The sequence below is a fragment of the Barbus barbus genome (assembly GCF_936440315.1).
Source record: "Barbus barbus genome assembly, chromosome: 24".
Lineage (NCBI taxonomy): Eukaryota > Metazoa > Chordata > Actinopteri > Cypriniformes > Cyprinidae > Barbus > Barbus barbus.
The window spans coordinates 25,089,207-25,110,154 of NC_136752.1; the positions used below are offsets into that span (position 1 = coordinate 25,089,207).

The 20,948-nt window shown below is 37.2% G+C and overlaps 1 protein-coding gene across 9 annotated transcripts in view; it reads left to right on the top strand.

Annotated features, from left to right (window-relative positions):
- Positions 1-20,948, top strand: part of LOC306844254 (afadin-like) — a 114,278-nt gene that overhangs the window by 60,440 nt on the left and 32,890 nt on the right. For 7 of the 9 annotated variants that reach the window (XM_079376241.1, XM_079376243.1, XM_079376246.1 and 4 more), the window contains 14 exons: positions 4,816-4,910; positions 5,004-5,257; positions 8,617-8,686; positions 8,776-8,879; positions 10,180-10,235; positions 11,501-11,706; positions 14,029-14,049; positions 14,849-14,994; positions 15,951-16,045; positions 17,266-17,531; positions 18,210-18,353; positions 18,715-18,913; positions 19,213-19,316; positions 20,803-20,883. In XM_079376241.1, the coding sequence (XP_079232367.1) occupies positions 4,816-4,910; positions 5,004-5,257; positions 8,617-8,686; positions 8,776-8,879; positions 10,180-10,235; positions 11,501-11,706; positions 14,029-14,049; positions 14,849-14,994; positions 15,951-16,045; positions 17,266-17,531; positions 18,210-18,353; positions 18,715-18,913; positions 19,213-19,316; positions 20,803-20,883 (1,841 nt within the window). The remainder of the gene's footprint in view (positions 1-4,815; positions 4,911-5,003; positions 5,258-8,616; positions 8,687-8,775; positions 8,880-10,179; positions 10,236-11,500; positions 11,707-14,028; positions 14,050-14,848; positions 14,995-15,950; positions 16,046-17,265; positions 17,532-18,209; positions 18,354-18,714; positions 18,914-19,212; positions 19,317-20,802; positions 20,884-20,948) is intronic. The other 2 variants (XM_079376245.1, XM_079376249.1) reach the window with 1 other exon arrangement.

The following is a 20,948-nucleotide window of genomic DNA, read 5'->3' on the forward strand; positions in this document are numbered from 1 at the left end:
GCAGAAAATGTACATATTTATATCATTTCATATAGTTAAACAATATCACACGAAGATCGAGTGCGGTTTTTTTTTTTTTTTCTTCAGAAATCATCATGATTACATTTAAGTTAACATTAAGAGACTTACGTTTTAGACACCATATTGCCTATTTTTGCACTATTTCACCAACAAAAATAACTCCAAACACAGCCACAGCACTGTTTTGCGTTTCTGAGCAACATGATGGTGTTTGGTGCCTGAATGAATCAACTGTTTAAATGATTCGGTTCAATCGCAATGACTCACTTATTAACAGTGACTTGATGCCACCTGCTGGTGGTTTTAATTTCACATTTACAGTATTTATTTTATTTTTTAAATAATTTCAAATATCAGTATTCAAAGTTTTATGAATCAAAACATTATTCATTTGTTACTGCAGATTAAAGCATTCCTCAGCGCTGCATTAACAGTGGGTAAATATATCTATTCCACTTCAGATGCAGCTTCTGTGTTTCCTCTGCATTGCAAAGATTAATTTTTTTAAACTGATTTCATTTGTTTGGTAACAGCCCAAATGTCTTATTATACTAACTGACTGAATAAATTTAACTCTAATTTAAAAAATTTAAATTTAAGTTTGAAAATGATGAAAATTCATATATATGTATATATATGTGTGTGTGTATGTATATATGTGTATATATATGTGTATATAAAAGAGGTAAATATTAGCATTTTATTTTTAAGTTTACTACAAAATAAATGTATTTGTATTTAATACTCCCTTTTTATTTTAAAATATAATAGTATTATCACACTTTATTATTTTGTTCATTATTTCATTTAAAAAGAAAAATCTAACTAAATAAACTAAATGTTTTGTATAACTACAATAAATAATTATATTTATAACTCAATTTAAATAGATTTTTTTCTCTCCGGGCAAGTAACTGTTATACTCGGACAAGTAAATGACAAATTTACTTGTCCGAAGGACAGCCACATGAGAATGCTTAATGTCAAGCCCTGATGTATAAGAACAAGTTTTAGATATTATATTACGGTATATTACATTATTTAATATGCATTTTTGCTATTTTTAAAAATGATTTATATACTCAACATTTAATTTATTATTTTATATTACATTGTATTGTGTTATAATATATAAAGAGGGAAGAAATACTCATAAAATACTCATATTAAATTATATTTACTATATTATATATTTTTAGTATTTTTTTTTTAAAATATATATATAGTTGCATCATGAGTCAAATAAAAAAATCATACCAAATCAAATTATTTTTAATGGACACAAAATATGGCTGGACTAACTGTTAACCCGAAAAAAAGAAACCACACATTCCACATTCAGCCGGACTGCTTCTAGTGTAGACCGTTTTGTTGATTATAATGGGAGAATTATGGTTTTGTCATGTTGCGACATGCTGTTGTCTGGTGTAGAATTGGTCGTGAGGGTTCTCTGGGCCTTGGAAATTGAGATTTGATTGACATATTCACTCCTCTCTGGAGTGTGTGTCCGCTGACAGACTGACCACTTGCTTATGGCACTTTTTTCTCTTTCTTGCTGCGTTTGGTACTCTCTGGCTTTTCCTCTCTCTCTCTCTGTCTGTCTGTCTCGCTCTCTCTTTCTCTCTCTCTCTCACTCTCTCTCTCTCTCTCTCTCTCCTCTCTCTCTCTCTCTCTCTCTCTCTCTCTCTGGCGTGTGTCGGCGTGTGTCCCGCCGTTCTGTCTGCTCCTGGCTCCTGTGCATGCGTCCCATCCTAGGGCGAGGGAGTCACTATGCCTACTACTACCGCCATCATGAAGGTAACACAAACCAGCCTGCACCTCCCACCCTCCCTACTCTACCTCTCTCTCTGAAACACACTTTGAAAGAGAAGCTATAAAACTCTTCTGCAGAAGAGGTCTTTGCCTATAAGCCAACATGACATTAAAATTGACTCTATTTACTTTTTTAATGCACGTTCCTGGTCTTTTTGTGCATGTTATTCAAAAGAAAAAAAAAGTATTTTTATTTTTAATTTAACAAAATGTCATAAAATAACTCTATAAAGTCGCCTAGGCTGTCTCAGGCTTTCATTGACTGAACAAAATACTTTGCCCAAAATATATACAAAAGGGACTCTAACACCAGTATTATGATGATATTTTGACACGCACTGTCATGTTTTAAGCCTTATTTCCTTACTTCTGTTTGTGCTTTGCATTTTGCTTGCGACTCCTAATTGCCAATCATCTCACTAATCTAATAATTATAGTACAAACCTAACCATTCCATCATCATTTATAACCCAGGATTTCCTATAAAAGTTCATTGTTTCTCAGCAAGTTGCAAGAATTCTGATCAAATTAAAATTTCCGACAATAGAAATTTCCGATTTAGTTTTTGTACAGTATTCATGGAAGGTACATGAAGATTATTAGCAAGGATATACAGTCATGGCCAAAAATATCGGCACCCTTGGTAAATATGATCAAAGAAGGCTGTGAAAATTAACCTGCATTGTTAATCCTTTTGATCTTTTATTTAAAAAATTCACAAAAGTCTTAACCTTCCATTGGATAATAAGAATTTAAAATGGGGGGAAATATCATTATGAAATAAATGTTTTTCTCTAAAACACATTGGCCACAATTAACGGCACACTTTTATTCAATACTTTTTGAAACCTCCGTTTGCCAGTTTAACAGCTCTAAATGTTCTCCTATAATGCCTGATGAGGTTAGAAAACACCTGACGAGAGATCAGATACCATTCCTTCATCCAGAATCACTCCAGACCCTTTAGATTCCCAGCTCCATGACGGTGCTTCTTCTCTTCAGTTCACCTCACTCATTTTCTACAGGGTTCAGGGCAGAGGACTGGAATGGCCAGTAGAAGCTTGGTTTTGTGCTCAGTGACCCATTTTTGTGTTGTTTTTGAGGTTTGTGTTTGGATTATTGTACAGTTGGAAGATCCAAACATGGCCCATTATAAGATATCTAACAGAATCAGTCACTTGTTGATTTTTTCATCTGTTGGTATTTGATAGAATCCATGATGCCATGTGTCTGAACAAGATGTCCAGGACCTCCAGCAGAAATATAGGCCCACAACATCAAAAATACAGCAGTATATTTCATTGAACACTTTTTATCCCCGTGTTCACCAAACCCATCTTGAGGGTTTGCTGCTAAAAAGCTAATTTTTTAGTTTCATCTGACCATAGAAGACAGTCCCATTTGAAGTTCCAGTTGTGTCTGATAACTGAATATGCTGGAGTTTGTTTTTGGATGAGTTAGGAGAATTTTTTTGAAACCCTCCCAAACAACATGTGGTGATGTAGGGGCTGTTTGGGTCCTTGGAGAGTCTTTAGCCACTCAAACGCTCCTCCTCATCGTGCATTAGGACGATATAGACGCATGTCCTTTTCCGGGCAGTTTCATAACCTTTTATGTTGATTGGAAATTGTTAATTATTGTCTTGATGGTGGAAATGGGAGTTTTCACTGCTCTAGCTCTTTTCTTAAACCACTTCACTAATTTGTGAAGCTCAATTATCTTTTGCTGCACATTACAAATATATCCTTTGGTTTTTCTCATTGTGATGGATGATTAAGGGAATTTGTGCTTTGTTTTCCCTCCTATTCATATTTCTGTGAAACAGGAAGCCTTGGCTGAATAATTTCATGTTCATGTTCATGAATAGGAATATACTTCAGAGATATTTTAATCATAAGAATTTCTAGGGGTACCAATAATTGTGTTCAACGTGTATTTGAGAAAAACATTTATTTTATGAGATTTCCTCCCATTTTAAATCATTATTATCCAATGAAAGGTTAGATTTTTGTGATTTTTTTTTTTAATTTTTTTTTTTTTATAAAAGTTCAAAAGGATCAACAATGCAGATTAATTTTCACAGCCTTCGTTGATCATATTTACCAAGGGTGCCAATATTCTTGGCCATGACTGTATCATGAGGGTCAACTAGTCATTTAACAACCAACTAGTTGATTAGTGAGGTCAGTATTTATATGCAGTACCATTCTAAAGTTTGGGGTCAGTAAGATTTTTTAAATGTTTTTGAAAGAAGTCTCTTATGCTTAGCAAGGCTACATTTATTTGACCAAAAATACAATAAGTAATATTGTGAAATACTATCATTTAAAATAACTTTTTTAAATTTAAATATTTTCTAAAATGTAATTTATTCCTCTGATGGAAAAGCTGAATTTTCAGCATCATTACTCCAGTCTTTAGTGTCACATGATGCTTCAGAAATCATTCTTATATGATGATTTGCTGCTTAGGAAACATTTCTTATTAACAGTGTTTAAAAAAAACCCAGTTGTGCTGCTTAATATTTTTGTGGCAACTGTGATCATTTTTTTCTGGTTTCTTTGATGAATGGAGAAGTTCAAAAGAATAGCATTTAATTATTTTGTAACATTATAACTGTCACTTTTTATCATTTTGATGTGTTCTTGCTGAATAGAAGTATTAATTTGTTTAAAAAACAATTCTCATTGACTTTTGAATGGTGGTGTATTTTTAGTGGCAGTGCTTTAATTAGCATACTGTACAACCTTGGAAAACCCTCTCGGAGGAGTTGCATCGTTAAGTTCAGGATCGAAAACAGCCTAATTACACAGTAGGTTAATTAGCCCATTGACTAGACGAATTTAGAAACATGTAGTTTTGCGTATTCTTAATTACATGGCCTAAAACACAGAAGTGAACCTAATGGGTTGTGCAAGTGTGCATGTTTTGAATTGAGTGTGAGTTAAATGTGTGTCTCACTGCTCTGTGGCTGCTCTGCAGATGGGTCAGACTCCAGGGATAAACCCAAACTTTACCGACTACAGCACAGCGTCACTGAGGTCGGATCTGACCGAAGTGAAGATGGAAACATTCAGGTAAGGAAAATGCATAAATGACAACTTCAGCGCAGTAGTGTAGAACAGTAAAAATGTGTTTAAAAACACATCCCTGATTTTTCCGCACCGCAGCTGTTTGGGCCTGGGATTCTGACTCACCACTGTGACCTGATGCATGCGGACGGGCTAGTGACCGTGATCCCTATCAGTTTGGATGGTGAGACGTTCGTGGATGGACAGCGGATATCCGACACTACGGTTCTGCGCAGCGGCGTGACGGTCCAGTTCGGAGCCACTCACGTCTTCAAATTCGTAGACCCCAGCTATGACCACAGCATGTCCAAGAGAGACCCAGGGCCCATGATGAAGGGCAGACACAAATCAGGGTGAGTAATTTTTTCAGCCAAATAGAGCTGAAAAGCAAATATAACCTGTGTGTCCAGAAAGATTTGAACTCATACAGTTTTCTGATCCTTTGACTTCAAAAACATGTTGAACAGCCACGTTTAACTATAAAAATTATGCATAAAACATCTCTGACTTCTGCAGATCATGGAATGAATTGGTGAATCATTCTTTTGAATCGCTTGATTCAGATGAATCATTTGTATGATGCGATTCACCTAAAGTAATCTAACTTTCCAGTGCTACATTTAAGTCCAGTTTAGGAGAGCCTGTTTATTGTCATTTTTTCAGGATTTTGTGATTAATAGTATGTTTTTGAAGTTTTGATTCAGGCTTTAATAAGAGTTCTAGTGATATGCAGGTTCTTTACAGACACAGTTAACACATGTCACAGGACAATGCAGAATATTCATTAGGTTTTGACACCAGTATCTGGGTGAAAATAGTAATCTTAAAGGTACAGTTGCAAAAACAGATGGTTTAGTTCCATGGGATGCTGTGAGACTTGAAAGTGATTATGAAAAAACAAAATAATGCCTCTGTGGTGCAAGAAAGGTTGAATAACATTATAAGTTAATGTCAAAATTCTTCAAAAGTGGAAAAAGATGTCACAGTTGCTCATGAGGTGTTTTGTACTTGTGGAGCCGTTAGATGGCAGTATTTCGATGTCTAAGTGTCTTGCATGCGTGTTCTGGTTTGTTCTCACTTCATGATGCGTGTGTGTGTAACTCTGCCGTCTCTCTGAACGACCAGTGCGAGTTGTGTTATGGGATGCTCTGCTACCATGGCAACAGGAGTTTCACAGGTTTTGGATCTTCTCTGCAGTGACCGTCCTGTCAGATTTGTAGTGTTAAATGCAGCCTTTACTGTGAGAACGCTTGGAAAAGAGCCTGGGAGAGTGACAGGGAGAGGGTGAGCGGAAGGTTATGTTGGCCACAGGCGCAGAGAGACTATAATCTGATGAGCGTGGGTCGGAGAGGGGTGTGTCCCAGTGTCACTTCAGAGAGAAACAGTATGTTTGAGACAGGGCGGAGTGTAGTGACGCTCCCACCAACACACACTCTTCACTGTTAAACATATTAGACAGGAGCGAGAGGGATGTAGAGCTGTCCTGGTGAGTTCATTCACATTTTACATGCGTTTCATGGAGCATAAACGCTCCACTTGAGTGATCAGGTGACTATGAAGGTTTTTTCTTTGTTTCTTTCTTATAAACTTTGCTTTATTTTGATATTTTTAACAGTACTGTATTTTTGTGTTTATCTAAATAAAATGCTAATTAAAACATTTTTTTTTTACATTAATTAAACATGTAGGTTTGTTCAGAAACCTCCTGTGTTATTAAGTAATATTGGTTATGTGTATACGTGTCTGTGTGTGTATATATATATATATATATATATATATATATATATATATATATATATATATATATATATATATATATATATATATATATATATATATATATATATATATATATATATATATATATATATATATATATATATATATATATATTCATCCTTGCTAAATAAAACTATTAATTTCTTTTAAAAAATCCCCAAACTATATAATATGATATAATAAATTATTTGTAACGCACTTTATATGCACACAGAATCCCAAAGTGCTACAGATTAAAAACAAAAAGAAATGTTAAGAATCATTCAAAGGCTTTGCTAATAATATAATAATAATTATAAATATATTATTAGATTATGACTTTGTTAGAACATGTAAGCTGTCCCCTGTTTTGCTTCTTTTATGAAGCTTTTCCAGAATTTCCTGTTTCTTGTTTTGGGTTTCTGAGGGGTTTTTTTACGCAACTTTTAATGCAAAGTTAATCCAATGTGCATCCTATTGGGATGCATGTGAATGTGCAGTAATTAAATCTGCGTTCATTTCAGGCCATTTGTCCGTAATGTCTAGGTTCAATTAGGTTAATTTGATGTGAAAACATGTCTCTTTGCGAACGTGTTTGTGGCGGTAATCAGAATCTCTAATCCAATGTCCTGATGTTCTGCTGGATTACAGCACTGCTCATTCCAGGACATGGACGCTTGCTGATGGCAAGGATCAGACAAGGGCTCAGTCCTTGTAATATCTGATTTTACTGATTTGTGTTATGTGGAAACATGTAGGCTAGATGGCATGTTTACTCATACTGCAGGTAAATGCAAAGAAAAGTTCTATATATGCTACTTTTCAAAAGTTTGGGGTCAGTAGAATTTTTTCAAATAGGCTTTTTGCGCTCAAGGCTGCATTTATTTGATCAAAAAATTATAAAAATAAATATTTAACCTTAACCCTCATTTAAAATGATTGTTTGCTGTTTAAATATATTTTGAAATAAATGTTATATATTCTTGTGATGCCAAAGCTGAATTTTTCAGAAATGATTCTGATTTGCTGCTTTGTACCTTGCTTTAGCATTAATACCGCAGTAGATAAATCTGTACTATCAGTGAGTAGGACAGCTGTGTTATTTGCATGTAAGTGTGAGAAAGCTCAAGTAAAGTGAAAATTCAGAACAGGACACGATTTGAAAATAAAAAAATTAAGTTGTTTGTGTATGCCTGTGTACATCTCAGTACAGGCTGTTTTTGAGTCAGAACGTAATATTTTATAATATTACTTGCACTGTTTACAGTTACATAACATGAAGCTGTTTTCGCATTGATGCCAGGCTTAATTTATTATCAGTATAATCATATCTTTTGGTTTATGTCCATCAAGTTCCCTAAAAAAGTACTGTACATTTCATTTGAAAAGTATTTAATTCACTGGATTATCCAAAATGGATATTACAACATGCTTATTTAATATGTAAAGCGTTTCTAGCTGGAATTGTAATGAATGTCATGGAAATGTTTGGAGGTACTGCCCACTCCCAAGCTGCAGTATAGATGATACCTGAATATGTTATGTCTCTACATCTGAACGAAAAGAGCTGGAAACAGTTGTTTGACATCTGTTGAACGCGGTAGCCTTGTAATTTTGTAATTTACAGTAATTTTGTTGAAACATTGTGCGGGTGTATCTTTAGGCTGTGGGGTTCTGCTCATTCATTTAGCCTGGATAGAATGCCGGCATGTTATTGATTGTCTTCATTGCTCATAAACACACACAAATGTATCCGGGTGTTCGTGAGGCTGTGGGCCGCTGCCTTTGTTTGACTTTCCCTTCAGCTCAGGTTTTATGTAATTGTGTGTTTTAGAGTGTATGCAGCTGGTTATATTGTGTGTGTTTGTTTGTTTGGCCACTGATACCGTTTACTTCCTTGTCATCTGGTGAAATGATTAACCCCCCCACCACTTTTTTTGTTTTTCTATCTCAGAAGTGTCCCAGAGACGACCTTTGACCTTCACGGGGACGTTCATAGTGGCTCCGCTCTCCCTACAAGCAAGGTGCCACATCTGCCAGCTTCTTTCGGCTCTCTGTGCATGTGTTTGTGTGTGCTGTGATGGATCTCTGATGGGATATTTGGTGCTTTCAGAGCTCAGGGAAGCTGGAGATGGAGCGCTCAGGAAACAGTGAAAGAGGTCTGGTGAAACCCATGATTAGAGGAGAACAGCAGGATTTTAACAAACATGATGGAAGGTCAGAATTTTATTTGACTTTGTGTGCTTAATTTTCATAGATGGGTCAAATTGACAATTTCAATTTTGTTTTGTATTTTTTTCAAAAAATGTAAAATCCTGACATTCACATGATGAGATTTGAGGCCATCAATCATTTAAAATATTTCTGTACCATTATTTCCATATACTTCAGAAAGAAAACAAGATTATATGTGTGTATTCAGTTTGATAAAAATGATTTTTGTTAAATGTCTTGACTGTTTTGACCTGTCAGCCTTTACTGTTCTGATCATTTTTCCATGATTATGCAAAACTGTGTGTGTGTGTGTGTGTGTGTGCATAATAGTTAACCTTTGCATCCCAAGTAAAATGTAAATATTTTTGGCTAATTCTTTGTTGCAAGTAAGTGTAGCATTAACATATTTTACCTTATTTAATTTCACAACACTTTTAATTATTAATTATGTATTTTTCTAAGAATAATGGGCAGAAAATAAAAGCAACCTGTTGGGTTGTCTTCATAATGTTTGAAAAGAAAGAGGAAATAATCAAAATAATTATGCAAATGAATAATGCAAAGTAAGGCCAGGGGCATTTTTTTTTTTAGAAATTAGTAATAATAATGATAATTATTATTATTATTATTATTAAAGATGAATTACATTAAAATAAAAATGTAAAAAAGTATGATCTTAATACATTTTATTTTACCATTTTTATATAAATACTAAAGTCAAATATTTATTATTTTTGTTAATAATTAAATTAAATCATCCTAGCCTTTTTTTCACAATGTATTATTATTGTGATCTTTTTATTTATCTTTTATTTGGATGATTTTGAAAAATGCATAATTCAGAATTCTGTGTATTTTCCTCCACGGGTAGAGAAGGAAATGTGAAAACGATGATTTCTGCGTCATTTACTATAATGATATAGTAAATGACGCAGAAAGCAATGCCATGCTAGTTCCTTTCTCTGTTTAGTAACAGCAGGTTTTGTGCACGCCAGCTATCAGTCAGCGAGGGTCTCTATGGAGTCCGCACCGGGTACAGGTCTCTGTATGTAACCTAACCCCTTTCCTCTGTCTGAACCTGAGACACCTGAGCCCGCCGCTCACCTGGCTTCAGTCTTGTCATCAATAATCCAGTGGAGATGAGAATGCTCATTCAAACACACACAGCACAGTTTGGCATCTGTGACAGGATGTTATATGGCAGGACAGGAGCGGGGTCTCTGGAGCGGTGGGCGTCTGTAGACAGCGGTGTCAAACTGTCCTATCTCAACTGGTTCATCGAGCAACAATTCTTTCCCCGCAGGTCCCAGGATGGCCCAGAACTCACTCTGCCGGCCAGCATCGAGTTCAGGGAAAACTGTGAGTACCACATCCATGTGCAAAGCAAAACCAATTGATCTGTGCTGGTTTAATTTCAGCGATCTGATCTGAACTGGGTCATGTGATTTGTCTGGTGTGTGTGGAGGCTTTTTAATGTTCTGTTTGCTTTCATGTTTTGTCATTGGCTTTTTCCAGGTTTTGCAGACACAACATAGTATTTCCACCTGACCTGGTTAATGCCTTCATGTAGTTTCTTTTATTGGCTCTGCTGATTATAAAGTAAAACAGCCAGCTAATTATAGAAATCACTAATGGTCTGCTGCCTCAATTCATCAATGGATGGAAAGTATTGATGACTGCTAGAAAACTGGTTTTATCATTAAGTCAGTTCAAGATAAATTATATTGTAATCTATCTAATTTTGTCTGAAAATATATCTGTCCAAAAAAAAAGAGAAAATTGCAGAAATTATAATAGAATATTTAATGTTCTCACCATGCCATTAGGTGGCAGAAGTGAGTATTATGCCAGAAGCCAGCAATTTCCTCTTGTGTAGCTGCATGGATGGACTGAGGCTAGTACCGCTGGCACATTACAACCCAGAGCAGATAATCACTAACTATGTTTCATTCGCACTTAACAGTTTTCATATTTAACTCAAAGCCTCTCAAAATAAGATGACAAAGACCTGTTGTTGTGTTGTTACTTTGTCTTGTGTTTGTATGTTGTGTCTCATGTGTCATGTTATGTGTTTCTTCATGTTATCTGTTGTGTTATGAAATATGTTGTTATGGAAATATGTGGTGTCATGTTATCTGTTGTATGTTTTGAAATGTTATGGTTATATGTTGAGTGTTATGACAGTCATGTTTTGTGATTGTGTTATAGGTGTGTTGCGTTATGAAATGTCATGTTATGTGTTATGTCTTGTTATTTTAAGTTATGGTTATGTTATGGTCGTGTTTTGTGTTATGTTGGTTTGTCTTCGAATCTGATATGGCTGAGCAGCATATAAAAGCAAGATCCACATAACATGTTTTCAAAAAACATGCATGTACTTTGCAAAATGAATTCTATTGGTATGAACTATTATACTACATTAGATGTTTCCACATGCTTTTTACTGTCAGTTATAATAGTGTGATCAGTAACATGGAGTTTACAGCTCAGATGACAGGCTCAAAACCAAAAATATATGCATGTGCAACTTTAATGCTAAAATGAATTTGCATGCTAAAATCATACGTCAGAGCTTCTTGGTCCATCCCAGTTAAATCTCTCTCTGCTTCCTCTATCCCATGTAGCCGAGGATGCCTTCCTATCTGCCATCATTAACTACACCAACAGCTCAACGGTGCATTTCAAGCTGTCTCCCACCTATGTGCTGTACATGACCTGCCGCTACGTCATGTCCAGCCAATACCGACCCGACATCAGCCCCTCTGAGCGAACGCACAAGGTCATCGCCATTGTCAACAAGATGGTGAGCATGATGGAAGGAGTTATCCAGGTGGGTGTTGGCAATTTTTACTAGAATTATCTTCTAATCGTAATTATTGATCTGAATATTTTTTTTACAGTGGAAGTTGTGACTTTATTATATTATAACTGTATTATTTATACTTTAGGCACATCGCTGATGTAGAGATTTGTCTGTGAAGTTACATTATACATGCTTTTGTAGTTGTAGTGTTAAAGCTAGTTTCACTCTGCTTTCATCGATTCAGGTCATTGCCTCAGCAAACAGTGCTTAAACTACTGCACTCAGTGTTTCCCCTGTGTCTGTGCGTGTGTGTGTTTATGTCTCTGTGCCTTGTTTTACCTGATTCATGCACTATATTTTCCCAGCAGCGCTTGGTTCAACAGCTTCCGATTGTCACCAAGCTGCCATATTGATATGTAAAAATTTACTTTTACAAAGATAAGACTTTTACAAGATTTTCTTGTTGCTTCTGAAAGAAATGTTTGTATATGTATTACTGTTTGTATATGCATTAAAGGTTGGGGTTGGCAGGATTTTTTTTTTATATATATATATAAAGTATTTTGAAAGAAGTTTCTTATTCTCACCAAGGCTGCATTTACTTGATCAAAAATGTGATACAACTTAAATAATATTATAATTCCAAATGTCTGTTTTCTGTTACAGCATGTTTTAAAATGTAATTTAATGGCACAGTCTTCAGAAATCCTTCAGAAATAATATGCAGATTTGCTGCTCAAGAAGCAGTTCTTATTATTATCAATGTTGAAAGCATTTGTTTAAGCTATTTGATTGGTTTTTTCAAGATTCTTTGAATAGAAAGAAATAGATTATGAATGTCTTTACTGTCAGTTTTGATCAATTTAATGCATTCTTGCTGAATAAAAGTATTCGGTTCCTTCAAAAAAAAGAAAAAGAAAAAAATCGTACTGACTCCAGACCTTTCTTGTAAATATCATGAACGAGACCGATTATCAGTGCATGAATCAAACTCAGTGAATCATGAATCACACTCACTGATAATGATTACAAATTAGGGATAGAGGCAAATTCTACAGAACAGTGAAATCGCTCACAGTAACATGAATGAGGAGTCGTTTCTCATTTGCATAAAGTTAAACTTTTTTCTCGACTTTGTCAAGTCACTGCATTCGGCCTCATTGGATCGCCAACGTTCACTTTCATCATTTGGTCACCACAAATAACTATGTAAACGCCTCTTTACAGTTCAGAAATGAGGTCCATATGCTCTCTGTTTATTTATCTTATTTGGTCAGCGCCTGCGGGTTTTGTGTGGCCCACCCAGGTGTTCAAACTGTATATCTCATAGTCTGACAACAATTTTCAAATGCAAATAGTTTTTTAATAAACCTTCCATTTTCTGACTTCCTGTTACAAGATTTTAGATGGAGTTCAGCATCCAAAATGAGAAAACGGACTATATGAATGGAAACAGTCCTGTCTCTTAAAAAAACAAACAAAAAAACAACATTAGTGTCATAATCCTTTTAAATGTTTATTTTCTTTTTCTGAATTTTTGGTAAATCCAAAATCTTAAATCTCACGTTTAAGGACCTAGACTTAGAAAACAAGAAACAAGATATTTGGATGTTTTTTGTTATTTGAAGTAACTTTTTATCTACTCAGATCAAAATGTTTAGTAGGTTTATCATTAGTCAAATCCTGATTGTTAACAGGAGTTTTAAAATCATAGTTTTCTCTTAAAACAAAAATAACCATCATTTGCTGATAGTTATTAGACACAAAGTAGTTTTTTCACCTTTCATGATTTCACTAGCACATTTTCACTGTTTTTCAAAAGATTTTTTTATATTTTTGAAAGTAGTCTTGTATGCTTACAAAGACTGCATTATTTGATCAAAAATACAGTAAAACCGTAATATTAGAATTGAACAGAACTGCTTTATATTATATTATCGTAATGTATTATTGTGATGCAAAGCTGAATATTCAGCATCATTACTTTTAGTCTTCGGTGTTACATGATCTTATAGAAATCATTTTAAAATTCTGACGTGGTGCTTAAGAAATATTTATTATTTAAGTTAAAAAAGAGCTTTTATCTAGTGGCCTGTAAATCTCATCCTTGGCGTCACATGAAAAGCAGCTACTGTAGCATTAATTATAAAATCGAGTAAAATTGCTCTAGATGACTCGGACGTCCCATACAGCAGTGAGTGCGAGATGATGATGTGACCTGTCCTGTGTGAGCGTGAATGTCTGTGTGTTTACATGCCTGTGAATTCTGTCCATGCCATGGCTGTTGTTGACAGTCTCTCTCTCTGTCCTGTCGGATGTCTGTCCCCCCCACCCCTACTATCTGTACAGGAGATTGCTGAAGGTGATCAGGTAGGAGTTCGCACTGCTAGGGAGGCGTCTCATTCTTCCTGTTTCTCTCTCTCTCTCTCTGTTCTATCTGTCGGCTTGGCTCTGTCTTCCATGCCTCTTTTATCTCCCCATAACAGAAAGCAAACAACCCAAGCCAACTAAGTAATCCCTCCTCCTACAGCTGGACGCAATCGTTCATAACCCCTCATTACGACTCAACCTGGACCATGTGATACTAAAAAACAAACTCTGATTGCGGCAACATTTTAATTGCGGCATCTTTAATTTTTGACCTCTGCTTACTGCACTTCAGTGTGGATGAGAGACTACCCCATATTCTTTTGCTTTGTTTGGAAACTTTTAATTTCCTTTTCATTTGACTTCATGTCTGTGGTTAACGCCATTGTTCTTATGGATGCGTCCTGTGACCAGTATGACGTATTCGGGAGGGTTGGGGCGGGGGGTTGCTGTCGTCGTCACGTGGGATAGACGTGTGCAGGTATACACAGAGGTCCGGTTGCTTCTGGGCCGTGTGTATCCCTTCTCTGTGTTGCAGGAATGTGGGATCCAGAGCAACCAGTCACCGCAGCTTCCCAGTCAGTCGTGCCTAGCTTGAGCTAACTCTAACACGTGAATGATTTCTTCTCTGTCTGGTCGCAGTGACTGGTTGTCGGAAGCCGGGAGGGTTGGGCAGAGGCACATGTCTATCCCGGGAGTGCTACTCAGTGCTTCTCATGGCTGTAACTCTTTCTTTGTTGTTTGTACGTCAGATTGTTTAGCTTTAGCTGTGTGTGTAACGGCCCATCTCTGTGCATTACAGAAACAGAAGAATATAGCCGGGGCTCTTGCCTTCTGGATGGCTAACGCCTCAGAGCTGCTGAACTTCGTCAAACAGGACAAGGATCTGAGTCGCATCACGCTAGATGCACAGGATGTCCTCGCTCACCTGGTTCAGATGGCTTTTAAGTGAGTGTTTGCATGCACATGCATACTAAACATTACCTATGTTTCAAAACCTAGTGAGCTGCCATCCTGTACAACGTATTTCAATTTATTTATATATTTTTTAAAATATAATTCATAGTGCTGGGCAATGATTAATCACATCCAAAATAAAAGGTATTGTGTGTATTGTGTGATATATGTGAGTGTACTGTGTATATTTATTATGCATATATAAAGGCACACACATACAGTATATATTTAGAAAATATTTACATGTGTATATATTTATAGTCATTATATTATTATAAATATATTTAATGTATGAACATACCATATTTTTCTTAAATATATACATGCAAGTGTGTATGCATATTAAAATACACAGTATTATATATTATCATATATAAACCAAGTAGTTTGTGTGTAAATATAGAGTAAATAAAATGTTAAATTAAAAACGTTTGTTATATAAAATGTTATAAAATAAAGATGTATTTAAATTAAATATTGTAAATAAAATGCAAATTTGACCTTTAAATATGAAATTCTAGCTAAATTTCAGGACATGTGAAAACAATCCATTTAAGTGTAATTGATCATTACATAGCTTAATTGTAATTGGTCAATTACAAAAGTGATTTGTAAAAAAAAAGTTCATACTGTGTTTCTGTAACCATTATCAGGCGGCAGGATGTGCTGAATGTAAGGAATGTTTTGGGTCTGGCTTGTATTGGCTGAGCTGTAGTTTGTATGAGAGAGAGTTACGGTCCTGGGGCCGGTTTTCAGCACAAACAATGTGTTCGGAGCGTCTCCGTTTCCTTTAAGCACTGGAATGACCAGCTGAAACAACTGCGCTTTTGTGCTGGTCGTGCGGTTTGTGAAGCGGCGAGGTCTCAGATTTACTGTGGGATTCTTCAGGAAGTACCTTTAGGCCCTTGATGTTGGATATATGGACACTAAATAATGTGTTCCTGCAGATACCTGGTGCACTGCCTGCAGTCGGATCTGAATAACTACATGCCAGCTTTCCTGGAGGATCCCGATGAACAGAACCCACAGAGGCCCAAGATAGGTGAGCAGAGACCCAGTCTCGTGTTTTTAGATGCAAGTCGCCTTTATTCATATAGTGCTTTATACAGAACAGCTTTTGAGTGATAAACTGATAAAGGAATAAACTAATTCTGCCATATAAAGAAGCTCAAAGACAGTGGTGTCATTATTCAGCTCAAGTCAGTTCAGTATTGATTCAGTTCAGTACCTGTGTAAGATTCATCAACAGATGCTGTTTTTGATCTATCATGTATAAAAATGAGTAGTTTGGTGGATTTTGTTGAAGGACAAAAAGCTATATGGGACCACCTAGTGGTGGTTTTGGAACTAAACAGCAGATATATTCTACCCAAAACAGTGATATCTTTTAGTCTCTTTACAGGAACTTACAACATCTTAATTTCTTTATTGTCATGGTCATTGTAGAATGTTAAGTAGTCTTAACTAGAAATAAATGATTTGGACAATTGGACGTATATGCCCTCTTGACTAGAGCAGTATCAGTCGTGACGTATTGTATTGTCAAGTATGGTGACCCATACTCGAAATTGGTGCTCTGCGTTTAACCCATCCAAGTGCACACACACAGCAGTGAGTAGTGAACAAATGCACACACACACACACACACACACACCCGGAGCAGTGGGCAGCCATGCTGCAGCAGCGCCCGGGGAGCAGTTGGGGGTTCGGTGCCTTGCTCAAGGGCACCTCAGTCGTGGTATTGAGGGTGGAGAGAGCGCTGTACATTCACTCCCCCCACCTACAATCCCTGCCGGCCGGGGACTCGAACCCGCAACCTTTCGATTACGAGTCCGACTCTCTAACCATTAGGCCACGACTTCCCCAAGTCGTGGCCTAATGGTTAGAGAGTCGGACAAAATCTTAAGCTACAGAAATATGCTGAAATGAACCAGGACCATGTAAAACATCTTTAGCAATATAGTAGCAATTTTAGTTCTCTAGAAGAGTGTTTCCTAACCCTTTTGACAAGGAACAATGTGATGCACATCAGGAACCAACCACAAAAAAAAATCACACCAAAAAAAGCACATGCGTTCAAGGAGAATATAAAAAAAAACATGCATTTTAAATGTTTTTCAAACGTTTGTATAAATATCTGTTCCAGCTAATAGAGGTAGTTCTTAACATTGCACCATTATAATTGCAAGTAAAGTAAATGCAGGAGTGATGGTATTGTTTCTGTTTGTTACATTAAAGGCCCTGACTTTCCTCTTTCCACAGAGGACGTTCTCCACACGCTAACGGGCGCCATGTCTCTTCTGCGGCGGTGCCGTGTCAATGCGGCCCTCACCATTCAGCTTTTTTCGCAGCTCTTCCACTTCATCAACATGTGGCTCTTTAACAAGCTGGTGACGGAGGCCGACTCGGGCCTGTGCTCGCATTACTGGGGCGCCATCCTGCGACAGCAGCTCAGCCACATCGAGGCGTGGGCTGAGAAACAGGGTTTGGAGCTGGCTGCAGACTGCCACCTGAGTCGCATAGTGCAGGTACCACATGCCAATATATACATCAATCTTTCACAGAATTGAATTTATAGTTAAGCTATTCAAGTTAAGCTATATGTTAAACTAATTATGTTTACTGCACTCTAACCAATCCCTTACAGACAGCTTTTAGTGTTTTCACTATTTACACCTTTTTTATTAATAAGACTGTTTTGGCATTGTTAGATTTCAATTGAGTCATGATTTGCCCCATTTATGAACCTTTTTCTTGTGGGCACATCCACACAAAGAGGTCTTTCTATTTTTTTTTGACAAATTTTATTTTTTATTTTTCCCAACAGCATATTTAGTGCAAACAAACTATATACATATCGTATTATTGTAGAGACCTGTGGTATGCAGAGAATTTATACAATACTAAAATACTTTAGTAGTAGTAGTAGAACTACTAGTGGTAGTAGTATGTTTATTAAAATTAAATATTTTTTTATTTTTATTTACTTTTTCTTATTTGTAATACATACCATTTTAATATAGATTTGTCTGTATAATATGGTAATACATAGACTGTATTCTTTCTTGGAGAGACTATTGGTAGTGTCTACATGGTACTTCTAGGATGTTCTGGTTTGAACGAAGGTGGCACTTGGCCTGAAAGGTTTAAAACCCTCAGTCCTAGGTAGATGGACTATGAACCAGTAACTGTCCCCTCGTCTCTAGGCAACAACTCTCCTCACCATGGACAAATACTCCATGCAAGATGTGCAGAACATCAACAACACCTGCTTCAAGCTCAACTCTCTGCAGCTTAACGCTCTGCTGAGCAACTACCACTGCGCTCCTGATGAACCCTACATTCCTCCTGTGAGTGAACTGTTTCATTTTGGCTGTGTAGTCCTGGTCTGATGACACGTGTCATTTTTGAGATAAACCGAACCAGGTGTTCTGCACTTTCACAGTAGCTCTGCTTGTTTCCTCTAACCTCAGGGTTTCTCATAATCTGACTTTCTTGTTTGATGTGAAATATTAAACTCATTACTGTAAAATGTGCTGTAACTGATGTTAGCTGTTCTGGAACATCTCCCAGACTAAATTAGATGCACCCCATCTTTCCAAAACTCGCTCTTCAAAGCAAATCAGAGATGGTGGAGAAGAGCAGCAGCATGTCAAGTTTTACTAGAGTTCTTATGTAACATTATGATCATTGTCCCCTTCATGCTCACAGGAGCTGATTGATCACGTGGTGGCTGTGGCCGAGAACACGGCAGACGAACTGGCCCGAAGCGATGGGCGGGAAGTACAGCTTGAAGAGGACCCTGACCTCCAGCTGCCTTTCCTACTGCCCGAGGATGGCTACTCATGTGACGTGGTGCGGAACATTCCCAACGGATTCCAAGAGTTCCTGGAGCCGCTTTGCCAGAGAGGTATGGATGATAAACAGAGTGCTGCCATTCTAAACAAGTTTGAAAGCATTTGATCTCAGTTGAGGTATGCACAATACGTATCAGGTGGATGGTGAATCAGAGGTTGTTGTCTGTTTGTTTAAGGCTGACGTGATGCCAGTGGAATGTGGTTTGTTAAGGTTGTGTTCAGCAGTCTATTTGTTTTTTGCAAGAGAGCGAGAGTGTATCTTTTTACAGGCGTGTCACAGACTGTGAGAGACCAATGGATTTAAAGTTTTAACGTTTAGTGGATGTGTTCTGATCTGCTCGTTATCCTCCAGGTTTCTGCCGATTGACACCTCATCCACGCTCTCCGGGAACTTGGACCATCTATTTTGAAGGAGCTGATTGCGACAGCCACTTCTCAGCTGACACATCAGAACTGGTAAGTTATTATGCCAGATAGACGGATAGATAGCCAGATAGATCGACAGATAGATAGACAGGTGGGTAGGTAGGTAGATAGATACTGTAGGTAGATAGACGGATAGATGGATGGATAGAGATATATAGATGGGTATATAGATAAATAGATTTGTAGATGGATTTGTCTTTAAGGGCATGAGAAGACAGAATTTTGCATTTGAATTTTTAATGTAAAACCCAAATACTAAACCGATATTTGCAAAACGACACCAGGAAATATCAAGTTAACGTTCTCTTATATTCCAGCCAACACTAGTTACACCACAAAGGGCAAGATTTGACCATAGTGCCCAAGGAGTGGCTTTAAATGATATCTTTCTCCTCACCCTGAACACACAAAGCCCTTAAATGCTCCTCATCCCCTGTAATTAGTCTGTTTTTACTGTCTCTCGTATTTTTACATAAGGGATTTTTTTTTACGTAATGTCATAATCTTAATTTTTTTTTTTTTATATACATAATGTCGGTCCACCCTACAGCAGACAGAGCTTGAGCTCGGAGCACATTTAAATACCACACAGAAATCTGTTGAACGCAGCTTGCTCGTGTGCCAAACCAACTCACCCACTCCTACATCCCTTTCTTACAGCCATCCCAGGACCAATGCTTACTGTAAACTCGCAAATTGTACATATGAGATTTTGGCATGAAATCAAAATCGACCTTGTTTGCAGTTTCTGGTCATACTGTAAAAAGATATTTATAATCAAGTGATCACTTGAAACATCTTTCCTTTTTGACAGACATCATCTAGGCCAGAAAAAAATGTTGAACAATAGCAAAATGGATATTTAGACACTGGTTTTTGGTGACTGTGTAGTTGCATTTCTAGTAGTCTATGCGTTCATTAAGATAGCTATGCCAGAAAATCCTTTTCGAAGGAAACATGCTTTAACAAAGCTAAAAAAGCTTTCCGTGTTGCTTTTGTAAACCTTACCAAAGGCACCCAAAAGAGTTTCCTTGCATTACCCATCAGTGTTCATAAAGCTTCACTGTGCTTTAAACCAGCTCTGCTCTCACCCCCCAAGCTGTACTCAACAATGCGTACTGGCAGCATAGCTAAAGTTCCCTGTACAATGAATGCATGCCATGTGCACCATTTTCGCATTGGGGCTCGCTAAAGGAGAGGCCGTGGCACGGTGCCTTTCTGTGGGAAGCTGGTCTCTTTCTCCCAGGCCCTGCCTGTGCGTAAGCGAGCCCACTGAGGCCTGATGCACTCTGGAGCCGACGCATGTGGCTTTCATTCTTGACTCGTCTCCAGCGCCCGCCGTTTCGCTCTGCGGTCGGCTGTGCTCTGAGAACTAGCAGTGGCAGAACCTCCCTAATTTTCTCTCCTCCTCCTCTTAGCTCAGTTTGCTCTAGGAACGGCCAGAAGCACCGTGGACCTAAAGCTGAAGTTACATTAGTGACTTTTTCACTAAATTACCTGTCTGCTCTCTCTACAGCCAATGCGGAAGGAACCGGAAGTTGTGACAGTGACTTTGAAGAAACACAATGGGATGGGGCTCAGTATTGTGGCGGCCAAGGTAAGAACTGATTATTTTATTTCTTTTTAGTAATGTTTATTGTGTAAAATCACTCCACTTTCAAA